Source organism: Heptranchias perlo, chromosome 21 (genome assembly GCF_035084215.1).
Source record: "Heptranchias perlo isolate sHepPer1 chromosome 21, sHepPer1.hap1, whole genome shotgun sequence".
NCBI lineage: Eukaryota > Metazoa > Chordata > Chondrichthyes > Hexanchiformes > Hexanchidae > Heptranchias > Heptranchias perlo.
Genome location: NC_090345.1, coordinates 34,326,325 through 34,340,504, shown reverse-complemented (window position 1 = coordinate 34,340,504; position 14,180 = coordinate 34,326,325). Strand labels below are relative to the sequence as shown.

General features: G+C 39.1%; 1 protein-coding gene and 1 long non-coding RNA gene across 4 annotated transcripts in view; one reads left to right on the top strand and one right to left on the bottom strand.

The window, feature by feature from the left end:
• LOC137340118 (RNA/RNP complex-1-interacting phosphatase-like) overlaps positions 1-14,180 on the bottom strand; it is a 47,880-nt gene that overhangs the window by 6,697 nt on the left and 27,003 nt on the right. Inside the window, exons 3-10 of the mRNA XM_068002445.1 lie at positions 12,035-12,110; positions 10,652-10,783; positions 10,431-10,554; positions 9,447-9,507; positions 7,973-8,019; positions 7,805-7,880; positions 1,821-1,949; positions 1,078-1,167 (exon numbers count right to left, since the gene is read on the bottom strand). Of these exons, the coding sequence (XP_067858546.1) occupies positions 1,078-1,167; positions 1,821-1,949; positions 7,805-7,880; positions 7,973-8,019; positions 9,447-9,507; positions 10,431-10,554; positions 10,652-10,783; positions 12,035-12,110 (735 nt within the window). The remainder of the gene's footprint in view (positions 1-1,077; positions 1,168-1,820; positions 1,950-7,804; positions 7,881-7,972; positions 8,020-9,446; positions 9,508-10,430; positions 10,555-10,651; positions 10,784-12,034; positions 12,111-14,180) is intronic.
• LOC137340119 (uncharacterized) overlaps positions 1-14,180 on the top strand; it is a 48,543-nt gene that overhangs the window by 13,940 nt on the left and 20,423 nt on the right. The gene's annotated exons all lie outside the window — the stretch shown is intronic.

The following is a 14,180-nucleotide window of genomic DNA, read 5'->3' as shown; positions in this document are numbered from 1 at the left end:
CCAAGGACATATTTGCAACAAGACCCAAGTGATAGCAAGAGCACTAAAATATGATGCAATAGTACCAGTCACACCGTGTAGGCTGCAAAGATTTATATGTAGACTGTAGAAACCAGAAGGAAGCAATAACACGTAAAGCATTTAAAAGTTAGTTATTTGGAAATTAAGTATAGAAAATTCAGATATGTTGTTAGGTAGATAAAGGGAAAAAAAAAGTTAAAAAATAAAAATAAGGCAGAAAAAAATGGAAGACAAGGTAACCGAATTAAAGTGTTCACAAAATATAATTTTAATAAAACTACAAATAAGTAATTCTTTATTAGTTAATAAAGATAACTGATATTTGTGTAGCTTTATTACTGTAGTATTAATATTTGTTTTTGTGTTACTGGGAGTTAGAAAATTACAAAAATGGATGAACCAGAGAGATTGTAATATCCATGAACCAGTCTGCAATCTAAAGGTTAAAATATTCTGGGGAAAAATAGCAACAATTTTACAGCGGTAGAGTTTATATTCATTGGTATATTTAAGATGTATTTAAGAGTGGTAACCTGGTGCAGTTTTATTAATGCAGCTGAAAATGGGTTTATTACATAAAATAAGTATTTTTAATAAGAATGTCCAGTCCTCCACCTATGAATAACTTGATTTTAAATCACTGAAAATGACTTTAAAAAACTATACTGAACCATTTACCATTTCCATTGGTGTACACTAGTCAGTTTCTTTGTAAATTAAATATTTTATATGTAAAAACGTTTAAAACGTGCCTACTAGCCTAAGAAAACAAGCATTATTTGAAGATCTTCTTGAATGGCCACAAATGGGCGCAATTGGTGGAAACTCCCATCCTCGTTATTTTGTTCAGGAGACATGGTCAATTTTGTTGGCAGGGCCGGCTTCAACGCAAAGATCGTGGAAACTCGAATTACACTGGACATAATTTACACCCGGCGTGAACAGAAATTCCTCGTTCCTTTGTGCTGGTTCGGCTGATTAAACCAGCGCAATCGAGCGGAAGCTACCCCACATTGCTTAACAAAACAAACACTTAGTCTGCTAAAAGCAAGTTACCTGTCATGCCATCTATTGTAAGGGGGAGCATCAAAGTCTCTTGCAGAAAGAGGCAGGGCTCCATATGACGGTCCATGTCTTGAATCAGGCCTGATTTCAGAGGGAAGGGAGAAAAGCAGTATTATTTGTTTCTTATTCATATATTATCTGTGTAGTGTAATATCAAGTGAAATAAGACAAACGTACATAGTGTAATTTTATAAAATTAATTTCTACAAATGTGTATTGAAAAAAAACACCTGGGATGAAGATTCAAATGTAACTTGTTTTGAGCTTAAAAAGGAAAATGATACTAGGGACAGGGAGAGGAAGCACTTCACTAGAAAACATTCGCTTATTAAATCATGTGACCCACTCTGAGACTTATGTCATAAACCTATGCTGGTTGGGACACTGCAACTGATCCAGTACAGATTTATGACACAAAACGAGGCCCCCAATCGAAACATACAAAACTGCCAAACTGTGCGATTACCTTAAGAGGGTCTTCCTAATGGGATCTGTTAAGTTCATGTGCTCCTACAAAACATTTGTTCACCAATAGCTATGGAACAGATATTTAGTACAGGACAACTTTCTATAGAAAGACACTTGTATTTTTCCAAAAGCCTTACAAACATATTACTTCCTCCCTATGTTTAAAAATTTAAATTAGAAACCAAATACTAACAGCTTGTTGAAATATTTCAAATACATCTGTAACAGTTCCTGAGCACATACAGAAAGTAAATTTGGTTCCTTACTCTGGAAAATCATCAAGCAGCGGTCTAGGACCATGTGGTCCTTTATAAGAGTACGAAGGGTAAGGCTCCAGTAGTTCTGGTTCCGGTTCTGGTTCTGGTTCTGCATCGAACACATCAATTCCTAAATTACTGCAAAAAAAAATCCAAGAAAAGCAAATTTATATACATATGTAAAATGGTAACACTGGTAAGTTTAAATTGCATGGAAACGAGGTCAGTATCAACGTTTTATTCACTGTTGTCTTTCTACGTGCCATTTTATGTATGGTGAATCACAAAACCGGCAAAACAATTACTTTCTGAAATACCTTGCTGATTGTATTGTGTTTTGGGGGGGGAGGGGTGGAGAGGAGAAGAAAGAGTGGGCAGAACAGATAGAAAGGAAGGAGAGAGAATTTGTGCCATGAGTTTTCAAAGGGGCGGTAGTATGTCATGCTAAAAGCCATCTTGTACAAATCACCATGTACCAGTAGACAGCAGTGACAAAGCAAAATAATTATGACATCCTGCAGTTTCTTCAAATTAATAGAGAATCATGCTTCCTGCTCAGCATTCACAAAATAATATTGACAAATCACAAAGAAAACTGCAGTGTAGGCTACTTCATCCTACCAGCTGGAAGAGGCCATACGTTTTGACGAATCAGCAAAGACATAAAAAGATTTTTAAAAATTATACAAGTAATTATTTGCAGGACCACAGCTTCAAGATTTAGTATTCCTTACTGGTGACATTTTGATAACAGAATCCCTAATGTGCCAGCTAACATATTAAAAACACTTACATGCTGGGTTGACCATAATTGAGGATGGGATATTCATGGAGCCTCCTCCTCCTGTTAATTGCACGATTGTCCACCACAATTCTTGACCGGATGTGGTAGGGCTGCAGAGGTTTACTCTGATCTGTTGGTTGTGGGTCCATTTAACGCTGTATATGGCCTGCTACTTTTTGTGTTTAGCAGCCCTGCATTGTAGATTCACTTAGTTGGTGCATCATTGTATCCCCGGTGCTGCTCCCAGCACACTCCCCATTGAACCAGGCTGTCTTAATGGTGATGGAGATGGTGGAGTCTTCCACCAAGAGTACATTTTGTTCCTTTGCTTCCTTCAGTGTTTCCTCCAAGTGATGTTCAACATGGAGGAGTACTGATTATTGAATTGAGGGAAGGAGTAGTAGGTGGTAACCAGCAGGTTTCCTTGATCTTGGCTGACCTGAAGCCATGAAACTTAACGGGGTCTGGGGTCAATGTTGAGAACCCTCAAGGCCAAGCCTGCCTACCTGTATAACACTGTGTCCACATCTGGTGGGACAGGAAATATCCAGGGATGGTGATGGAGGAGTTTGGATGCTGGCTGATAGATATGAGTAACTTCGTCAAGCTGTTGCTTGACTAGCCTAGGAGGCAGCTAACCCAACTTGGACATCAGTCCCCAGAAGTCAGTGGGACGGACTTTTCAGGGTCGATTGCGTTGGGACTGCTCAAGTCTTGTCCTAATCTGATGTCTGGGACATTGCCAGTAAGTGCATCCAATATTTCTCTTATGATTGTATTCTGTAGCAATTGTTTACTATTGAGTAGCTTGGTAAACTACCTCAGAGGGCATTAAGAATCAACCACATATTGCAGGACTGGAGTCATGCGTACGCTAGATCGGGTAGAGGATCGCAAGTTCCCTTTCTGATAGGACATTAGTGAACTAGTTGGATTTTAAAGCAACCCAGCAACTTTGATGGTCATTTTTCCTGGAGCTAGGCCATAAATTACCAGATTTATTGAATTAAATTTCACAATTTGCTATAGTGGGATTGGATTCCCTTACACTATAATCAATAAGGCCTTCGACTGCTGCTACCCTGTTTTGTGTCACTCTTCCCTATCCCCCTTGCTCTTACCTTGCATCCCGCAAGCCTCCACTTCCAGCAGATTATCTTCCAACATTTACAACATGACCTCACCACCAAGCACATCTTCTCTCTTCCCTCCAGGAGCTGTTCCCTCAGTGACACCCTCATTCATTCAACACCATTTGTAGTTGCTCCTTCCCAGGCACTTTTCTGTCTGTTTCTTCTCACACTAGTTTCTGGAGTTCTAAACACCATTTCTATGTAAGACAGCAATTTTCATGTACTTCCTGCATCCCAGTATATGGTATTCGCTGCTCATAGTATAGGGTCCTCTATTATGAGATATGAGAAGACCAAGCGCAGATAGAATGACTGCTTTATTGACCATCTTCATTTTAACAAGCGTGCTAGATCTCTGAAAACAGAGAGTAGGAATAAACTGGTCATTTTCGGGTTGGCAGGTTGTAACTAGTGGGATGCCGCAGAGATCGGTGCTTGGGCCTCGGCTACTTACAATCTATATTAATGACTTAGATGAAGGGACAGAGTTGTTTTTTTTATTTGTTCATGGGATGTGGACATTGCTGCCAAGGCCAGCATTTATTGTTCATCCCTAGTTGCCCTTGAGAAGGTGGTGGTGAGCCGCCTTCTTGAACCGCTGCAAGTCCGTGTGGTGAAGGTTCTCCCACAGTGCCGTTAGGTAGGGAGTTCCAGGATTTTGACCCAGCGACAATGAAGGAACAGCGATATATTTCCAAGTCGGGATGGTGTGTGACTTGGAGGGGAACATGCAGGTGGTGGTGTTCCCATGCGCCTGCTGCCCTTGTCCTTCTAGGTGGTAGAGGTCGCGGGTTTTGGAGGTGCTGTCGAAGAAGCCTTGGCGAGTTGCTGCAGTGCATTCTGTAGATGGTACACACTGCAGCCACAGTGCGCCGGTGGTGAAGGGAGTGAATGTCTAGGGTGGTGGATGGGGTGCCAATCAAGCAAGCTGCTTTGTCCTGGATGGTGTCGAGCATCTTGAGTGTTGTTGGAGCTGCACTCATCCAGGCAAGTGGAGAGTATTCCATGACACTCCTGACTTGTGCCTTGTAAATGGTGGAAAGGCTTTGGGGATTCCGGAGGTGAGTGTAATGCATCCAAGTTTGTTGATGATACAAAGCTAGGTGGGAAAGTAAGCTGTGAGGAGGACGCAAATTGTCTGCAAAGGGATATTGACAGGTTAAGTGAGTGGGCAAGAAAGTGGCAGGTGGAGTATAATATGGGGAAATGTGAGGTTATTCACTTTGACAGGAAAAATAGAAAAGCAGAAATTTTTTTAAATGGTGAGAAACCATTAAATGTTGGTGTTCAGAGAGATTTGGGTGTCCTTGTGCACAAAACACAAAGTTAACATGCAGGTACAGCAAGCAATTAGGAAGGCAAATGGTATGTTGGAGTATAAGAATAGGAAGTCTTGCTGCAATTGTACAGGGCTTTGGTGAGACCACATCTGGAGTACTCTGTGCAGTTTTGGTCTCCTTACCTAAGAAAGGATATACTTGCTTTGGCGGTGGTGCAACAAAGGTTCACTGGATTGATTTCTGGGATGAGAGGGTTGTCCTATGAGGAAAGATTGGGTAGAATGGGCCTGTACTCTCTGGAGGTTAGAAGAATGAGAGGTGATCTCATTGAAACATATAAGATTCTGAGAGGGCTTGACAGGATAGATGCTGAGAGGCTGTTTCCCCTGGCTGTCGAGTCTACAACTAGGGGGCACAATCTCAGGATAAGGGGTTAGACATTTAGGACTAAGGAGGAATGTTTTCACTCAGAGGGTTGTGAATATTTAGAATTCTCTACCCAAGGGCTGTGGCTGCTCAGTCATTGAGTATATTCAAGACTGAGATCGATAGATTTTTGGATTCAAAGGGAATCAAGGGATCAGGCAGGAAAGTGGGGTGGAGGTCGAAGATCAGCCATGATCTTAGTGAATGGTGGAGCAGGCTTGAGGGGCCGTATGGCCTCCTCCTGCTCCTATTTCTTATGTTCTTATGATGGTGTCCTCCCTGAGGCTCACCATTTCAGCCCTCCCCTTCCATATCCACTCCAATCCTTTTATCTTTTACCTCCTGCACTGTTCCAACCAACCTCAATGCAAACTTCAGGAACATTTTCATCCTGGGCATGTAGACCTCTAGTCTAAACAATGGCTTTAGCTGTCAATTCCTCCCAGTCACATTCCACTTTGCTACCTATGGCACCTGTGCTTCACTCCCATTCCTCTACTCCATTATATTCCCCCATTAGTCCTTAGATCCGTTGGTCTCTTCTGTTGGCACCTGAAGCCACTCTGCATCTCGGTTGAATCGACCTCTGCCAACTCTTTGGTCAACTCTTCACTTCCTCCTTTAGTTTCTTGAATCCATTGGACATTTTGGTTCAACTTCCAGCAATGCCTTGGCTGATGTTCTGCAATTCCAATGGTTTTTGGAGCGACCCCTTCTGTACCAACTCTAAACCAGACCATCCTCCTTTGTTGGCTTCCCCTCACCTATCTACAATTGGACTCCACTCCTGGCCCTCCGCTTTTGGATTGCTTGTATTCTTTCCTTTCTGTCTTCAGTTTTAGACCCCTACCTGTTTCATCTGAACCTGCCATCTTTACATAATTAGGATTCCATCTGTAGCCTTTCACATGTGCATCTTAGCTGTTGTTTTGGACTTGAGCCCACTACTTGTATCTCCCCTTTTTGGTCCTTTCTGGGTGCCGCTCTCCTCCCGTTCCTCTCAAGTGGCCGTGCCATCTTTCATCTCTCCCTTCTGCAGCATCAAGCCCCTCTTGATTCTTACTCCCACTCATCATTACTCCTCAGCCTAGCTTCTCTACTGCCGCCATCCCAGGCTTGAATCCCACATGAGCGACCTCTGTGCCTCCGTTGACATTCTGCACCAAGCTCAATGTGGCACCCATCACTGTCTCTTTTAACCCCAAGTGGCCCATCCTGTGTTCTCACCACAACACTGCCTGCTTTCACCTCAGCTCCTTTGCTGCTGCAATCTCTGTACATCTCTGTCACCTCCAGACTTGACTACTTCAAACCTCTACTTGCTGGCCTCCCATTCTCCACCCTCCATAAACTATGACTTGACCAAAACTCTGCCGCACACATTAATCCCACACTGAGCCCCACTCACCCATGATCCCGTTATTGCTGATCTATATCGGCTGCCGTCCCTCAATGTATTCACTCCAAAACACTCTCATTTATTAATATCTTCATGGCCATGCCCCCCTATATCTACCATCTCCTCCAGTTCTACACTCTTCTCCCCCTCCCCCACCCCCACCCCAAATACACTGTTCCTCTGACTCTTGCTGTTCATAGATCCTCTTCTCCCTTCATTCCATCATTGGTACCATAGCCTTTAGCTGCCTGGGTGCTATTCCCTGGAACTCCATCCATAAACCTCCCCACCTTTTTCCTTATTTAAAAACCTTCTCAAATCCCCCTCTTCAACCAAGCTTTCAGTCACCCTTCCTAATCCCTCCCTTCCTTCCTTGGCATGTTTTCCTTATGCCCAGCTGTGAAGCGCCTCACAACTTTTATTGATGTAAAAGATGCAATATAAATGCAAGAATATAATTCTGCCCACAATCGTTTTGGCTAAAATGCATTTGTTTTATCCTCATCCACTGAGCAATTAAGACTCTCTCATGATAATTTTCCTCTCCTCTACTGAAGGCATTGTCTTCTTGCTGGGATAAATTCCATGGCCAGCAAGTGCCAAGTGGTCATTTTTCATAGCAGATTATTTGGGAAGGCTATTTGACTGGAGGGGCATGTTAATGAGCCAGATTCTAACCTCACCCCAACATCCACACTTCTAGCAAGAGTTACTGGATAGCAATTTGGAGTGGGAAACTTGGCTGATTTTTCCCCCCTCTTTACCAAAGGACATTGAGTCCAAATGTACTTCCCTACTGTGACCTGGCTGACTGTGAATTGAACCTGGAACCTTATTGGTGTGTACGGCTCAGCTACTCACTCAGATGGCTCAGCGAGTTTATTCAGAGCGTAACTGAATCAAATCATATGCTAAACTGCTTTTATAATTGCAGAATAAGACTAAATAATTTTTAAAAGCTACATAATCACCTTCTCATTGGTCCACTTCGAATGTCAGTCAGATATACGGCTCCATCCATTTTGTGGCCACGTGCAGCATTGAAAACTTAAGTTTAAATAGGATGAAATAAAGAGAGTCACTTGAAGGTCTATCTTTGATAAGGAAATTAAAGCTTTTAGGATAAATTAGATACATACGTTCAATTGTTGTCTCAGGGTCCACTTCTTCTACGTCAATTAGGTATCTTTAAATTAGTTTTAAAAATAAAGCACTTTAATACAAACCATGTTACATAAATATTTCAGTGTTACTAAGTTGACAGTGTAAAAGCTTTAATACATTTATTCAACTACAGTTTGCACACCCCTTAAAATTTGTCTTTCTCAATCAGTTATAGCATGTGGTACAGTATTTCACACTGATTAATTAACACTATTCTTTAAATTCACATAGTTTCCTTACATATATAGTATTTTCAACTTTGACAGAAAGTCATTCTCCCCCCAAGCTATTAAAAAAAATCTTGTGTATATGGATTTTCAAAAGGCATTTGATAAAGTACCACACAACAGACTTGTTAGCAAAATTGAAGCCCACAGAATGAAAGGGGCAGTGGCAGCGTGGATACAAAAGTGGCTAAGAGACAAAAAGCAGAGACTAGTGGTGAATGGTTATTTTTCAGACTGGAGGGAAGGATCCTGATCCCCAGGGATCAGTATTAGTGTCACTACCTGTTCTGATCTATATTAATGACCTGGACTTGGGTATACAGGGCATCATTTCAAAGTTTGCAGACGACACAAAACTCAAAAATATAGTAAACAGTGAGAAGGAGAGTAACAGACTTCAGGAGGACAAAGACAGACTGGTGAAATGGTCAGACACATGGCAAATGCAATTTAACGCAGAGAAGGGTAAAGTGCATTGGGTAGGAAGAATGAGGTGAGGCAATATAAACTAAATGGTACAATTTTGAAGGGGGTGCAGGAACAGAGATACCTGGGGGTGTACGTACACAAATAATGAAGGGTTTTGATAGAGTAAATAAGGAGAAACTGTTTCCAGTGGCAGTAGGGTTGGTAACCAGAGGACACAGATGTAAGGAAATTGGCAAAAGAATCAGAGGTGAGATGAGGAGAATTTTTTTTAACGCAGCGAGTTGTTATGAATGCACTGCCTGAAAGGGTGGTGGAAGCAGATTCAGTAATAACTTTCAAAAGAGAATTGGATAAATACTTGAAGGGGAAAAATCTGCAGGGCTATGGGAAAGGGCAGAGGAATGGGGCTAATTAGATAGCTCTTCCAAAAAGCTGGCATAGACACGATGGGCCAAATCGCCTCCTATGCTCTATCATTCTATGACATGACTTGTTGCCTTTTCTATACACAGGCAAAATAAAAAGATAGGAACTTATTTGATCAAAAGGAGAAAACTACTTTTTAATCTAATTAGACTGTGTAGATTTGATGCAATTGGCATATTTCATTTGTAGGTTATCCCTAACAACACAATTATCAAGACAAGTAGAATCCCAAATTGAATTAATAAAAATGTGAACACTTACAACCATCACCACCTTATATTTGTATAGGGCCCCTCACGTAGGAGACTATCTGAGGATGCTTAAAGACACAGTGAGAGAAAATTATTCAGATTTAAACAATATTTACCTACAGATAAGGTATCCAGTTCTATTAATTCCACCAGTACAGTGAACTCCAATGATTTTATCTAAAAAAAAAATTTGAAAGAATAAATCAAAATTGAAATAACTCCAAAGTGAAAAAAATAATGATTTACAAAGTAATACAGGGCAATGTTACCATGAAATTCTACAATGCTTGTAAGATTCTCAGCACAGCATAAAAAATGTTTATTCTTCAACTTACACAATAAAAATCGAAGTCATTCCAAACTTTAACTACTTAACTAGGGATATTATATGTCATTTTCATTTTAACTTTTATACTTTAAATATTTGATGTGTAATTTTTTTTGTCAATTTTCTCCCATCTTCTTGCAAGCAATGACTCCTGTTGAGGTATGCTTTCACAGTTGCTCTCTAATACCTTGAGACTAGACAATGAGCATTAGCAGACTATTTTACCATGAAACGAGGGAAGTGGCACAACAGGAAGAGGGTAGTTGAGACTGATCCTACCCTCAGCCAACATCATTATCCATATATGTATACATTGTCTATTGACCCATGCTACAAAGATCAGAAGTGACCTATTTTCCCCTGCAAATCTCAGAAGTACTGAGGCTAACTGCAGTGCTCCTACTGCCATTTCAGCTGAAATCCCCTAAGTCAGCACAGCTTGGGAATTGAACACAGGACCTTCTGGCCAATACCGCTCTGCCACACGTTGTCTTTTCAAATTGAGACCTCAGGGGGCTAAGGGATTTGTTTCATAGATCCAATGTCTCAATTTGTAACATATTTATGACTTGCTTTTACTTAGCAAAAATATGTAGCAGCTTATTAGAAACAAACAGGTATTAACTGTTCAATGGAATTGAAGTTCCTGAAACTGCCAGACTAGTCTGAAATGGTGATAACCATCACCATTTCAATGGAAGTGCACACCTATTTAAAATATAATAATGCAATTTTAACAGTCAAGTTAATGAAAATAACTTTGAATACTTACCATTATCTGCATTTTCCCATAAGAATTTTCTGACCCTTCGTTTAAACTGAAGAATGGTAGCATCATCTGGTACTTCATGCCCAACAGTGTAGAGTTTTTGATATTGCACACTTTTAGGCAAATCCTAAACCAAACATTTTTTTAAAGGACATATGAGTTGACTATTCAATTTCAATGAAGGCCATAATTATGTTTTAAGTTTAATTGTGTCTATTTTATACCTTTTCGGTATAGTATCGAGTCGTATATGTTAAGTCAATTATTAATCCAAGCTCCTCATTCTGCTCTTTGACTTTCGCTATAAGGTCTTTTGGAGAAAACTTCTGATTAGCTGTAAGCCTTTGACTTATTGCCTGCAAAGAGAAAATGTAACAAATTTTCTTATTTCAGCTTTGAATCTTATGGAGAACCAGATGTATGTTTTGTTCAACAAGGAAGGAGGCAGTGCTGGATCTAGTTCTAGGAAGTGGGGCAAGTAGGTAAAGTAAGTGTAAGGAACATCTAAGAAACAGGGACCATAACAATTAGGTTCAATATATGAAAAATTAAAAGGTAAGGAAACAATGACAAAAGATACTTGACTGAAAAAAAAACAAAAAGGGAACTAGCTCAGATAAATAAATTGGTAAGAAAAAATGGTAGATAAGACAGTAGCCAAAATTCAAAAAGGACATGTTTATGGAACGAACTAGACAATAAGTAAAAGGATCCTTGGATGAGCAGAGAAATTCTATTAAAATGAGACATGACAAATTTAGGGCTATTAACACAAAAGAAAATCAAACAGTATAGAAAATATAGATGAGAAGCGAAAGATTAGAAACACTAAGACGGGGTATGAAGAATCAGTGGCAGGTAGCAAAGGAAAATAGTAAAGGATTTTATAAACACAAAAAGTGGAAGATAGTTAAAGAAAGGGCAGAGTAGAGATGAAAGGAAATCTCCTTATGGAGGGTGAAGGAATGGCAGAAGAAGGGTTAGAAGAAATATTTAATGCAGAGAAATGAGAGATAATACATTTTGCAAGGACAAAGAAGGAAAGGAAACATACACTAAATGGCAAAATGGAAGTAGATAAGCAGACAGACTTAGGGGTTCAGATATACAAATATTTAAAAATGGGAAGACAAATTGATAAGCTATTTTTAAAAAATGGGATCCCTGGTTTTATAGAACAGGAAGAGAATACAAAAGCAAAGAGTTAATGCTAAACCCATATAAATCATTGTATTCTAATGGGAGATAACCAATGTCCAGTTTTGGGTACCAATAGGATATTAGACTTTCATATCAAGAATTATCATTTGTACAGGGTACTGGAGGGCCACACACCAGCATGAGATTCATCAGGAGGGAAGGGGAGCAAACTCAAAGAGGAGGGCAGAAACAGTTAAAAACTTTTCCAATAGGTCGCACCAGATGTTAAATTATGCCATGTACCATTCATACATCAATCAATCACATTAATACTCCAGGCCAAATAGGGCAGAATGGAGTTTTATTGGGGAGAGGGAAAGAGTAAAGAAAAACAGATATATAGTCATGTTTACTGATTTGAAGCCATATTTAATATTTTGAATACAAAAAAACAAAAATATGCTTACTCCTTTCAAAGGGACTTTGAAAGCAACAAATCTAGTTCTTGGTATACGTCGTCCAACAGGTATAATGCCTCTCCATCTATTTCAAATACGTGGAAAAAAAGTTTTGTAAGTTATGATATAATGAGATCAGTGCTTAATTTGTCATACATGTGCAACTGATAGAAACTAAATTTACCAAACATTTTAAATCACACTGGTTAGCCATTTCAATATGATTCATTCTTTTTATTTCATCTCGTTGCCAACCAAACTTAATAGTGTCCATCAAAAGCACATGGGTAAAGCTTAACTGAATGCAATCATTACAGTTCTGAAATGAAATTAGACTGCAATATAAATAGTACATGGTATTTGTATCATATGAAATAGTAAATTTGAACTTTGTGGGATTAGGATTATACACAAATCCAATTTAAAATATAAATTAGCAGGCACACACACATTGCGCGTAAACCTATTTTGTTTTAGTTTCCCATACGAAATATTACAAAGGGTCAGACCATAAATTATGGGCTAAATTGAATTTTTTTTGTAGTGTCACATTAGCAGATTGCAAACATTCTGTAATGAGTAGGTTACACATTAAACCTCAGTTTAAAAAGTAACATGTCTTTACTTCACTTTTTGAAAGTTTTGCTTTACTTTTGTTCCACTAAAAATATTCATTTTGTGTGCCATTGCTGATCCATATATAGCTTTAATGTAAAATGCTCCAAGGCACTTCACAACTGGAAATACACAGAGAAATGGATGTGAAGGCTGAAAGCCTGGTTGAAAAGAAGGCCCATAAAGAAGGATAGAGAAGTGGAGAGGCAAAGGAGTTTAGGGAAGGTGTCGGTGAGAGTGAGGCCAAGGCTCCATCACCAATGGTAGACTGAATGAGGTTTGGTGGGGGAAGGGGGGTGGGAAAAGAGGAGAATGAACATAGAAAAAGCCAGAATCAGAGGATCGAATGGTGTTTGTTGGAGCAAAATATAAGGCTGGAGGAGGTTGCAGAGATAGGATGGGCAAGGCCATGGAGCGATTACAAAATGTTTTCTGTTGCAACTATGTGGCAATTTCTACAGTTATTTGAACCACTGGGTAATCTTATGCTAACTGCTCACCAATTTTGCTGTCCATGTAATATTTACAGCAAGGAAAAGGGATAATATTGGCACTGGTTGAAAAAAGTTCATTGTGTTCTGAATACTTGTAATAGAAACATTTGCATGATTTAGAGCACCTCAGATAATAACACAGGGAAGGATGACACATACAAATTGTATGAAATAGACTTTAATCCAGTTATGATGTTTAAAAGATGCAAAACTGGATAATTAGTTTCAAAAGATGATCAAGATGAAAAAAAATGCAGAATTTACATTAGATACAAAAGACTTGTATAGAGATGGAATACAGTGAACGTGAATAGATAGCTTCAGCGTTGAATCACAATACACCCTCGCCAGCTTGGGGTACACCTGGGAAAAATGCTTAGGGATCTGGAACATCATGAGAAAACAGGAATCATCAGAACGTGAACTAATTTAACTGAAGAGATACTCTACTTTTAGGAAAGATTGGCAATCTTTCTAGCAATCAATTAATTATATCAGCTCACCCTCTAAGAATGGAAGTTTCAGTTTATTTCTTTCATATTTGTAATAACAGTCTTTTTAGCATGTTATAACCTAGACAAATAAATCATAATTGCTCATATAACTAAATCAACGCTACCATAGGTTTTCAGTCTCTATATTATAGAACGTGGAATGTTACATTAGAAACAAAAACCTAAGTAGCTTTTAAAAGGGAAGTGGATAAATATTTGAAAAAGAAAATTTTAAAAGGATATGGGAAAAGAGCAATGGAATTGGTTTAAGTGGATAAATTTTCAGAGAGCCAGCACAGGCATGATAAGACTGAACTAATACAAAAATATACCAATACTATCACATTCAGAGCGCAATTTATAAAGATTATATTCGTTGTTAATACAGAGCACCTATGAATCAGTACTATTTTTCAACATAGCAATAGTAAAAGGTCTCTTACATTAAAATGCTAAAACACTTAGAATTCTACCAACTGGCAAGAAGGCAAGTTTTACTAATACTTCAGTATAATAGTCCACTATATTATAGCCCTGTATGTAATTTTAAAA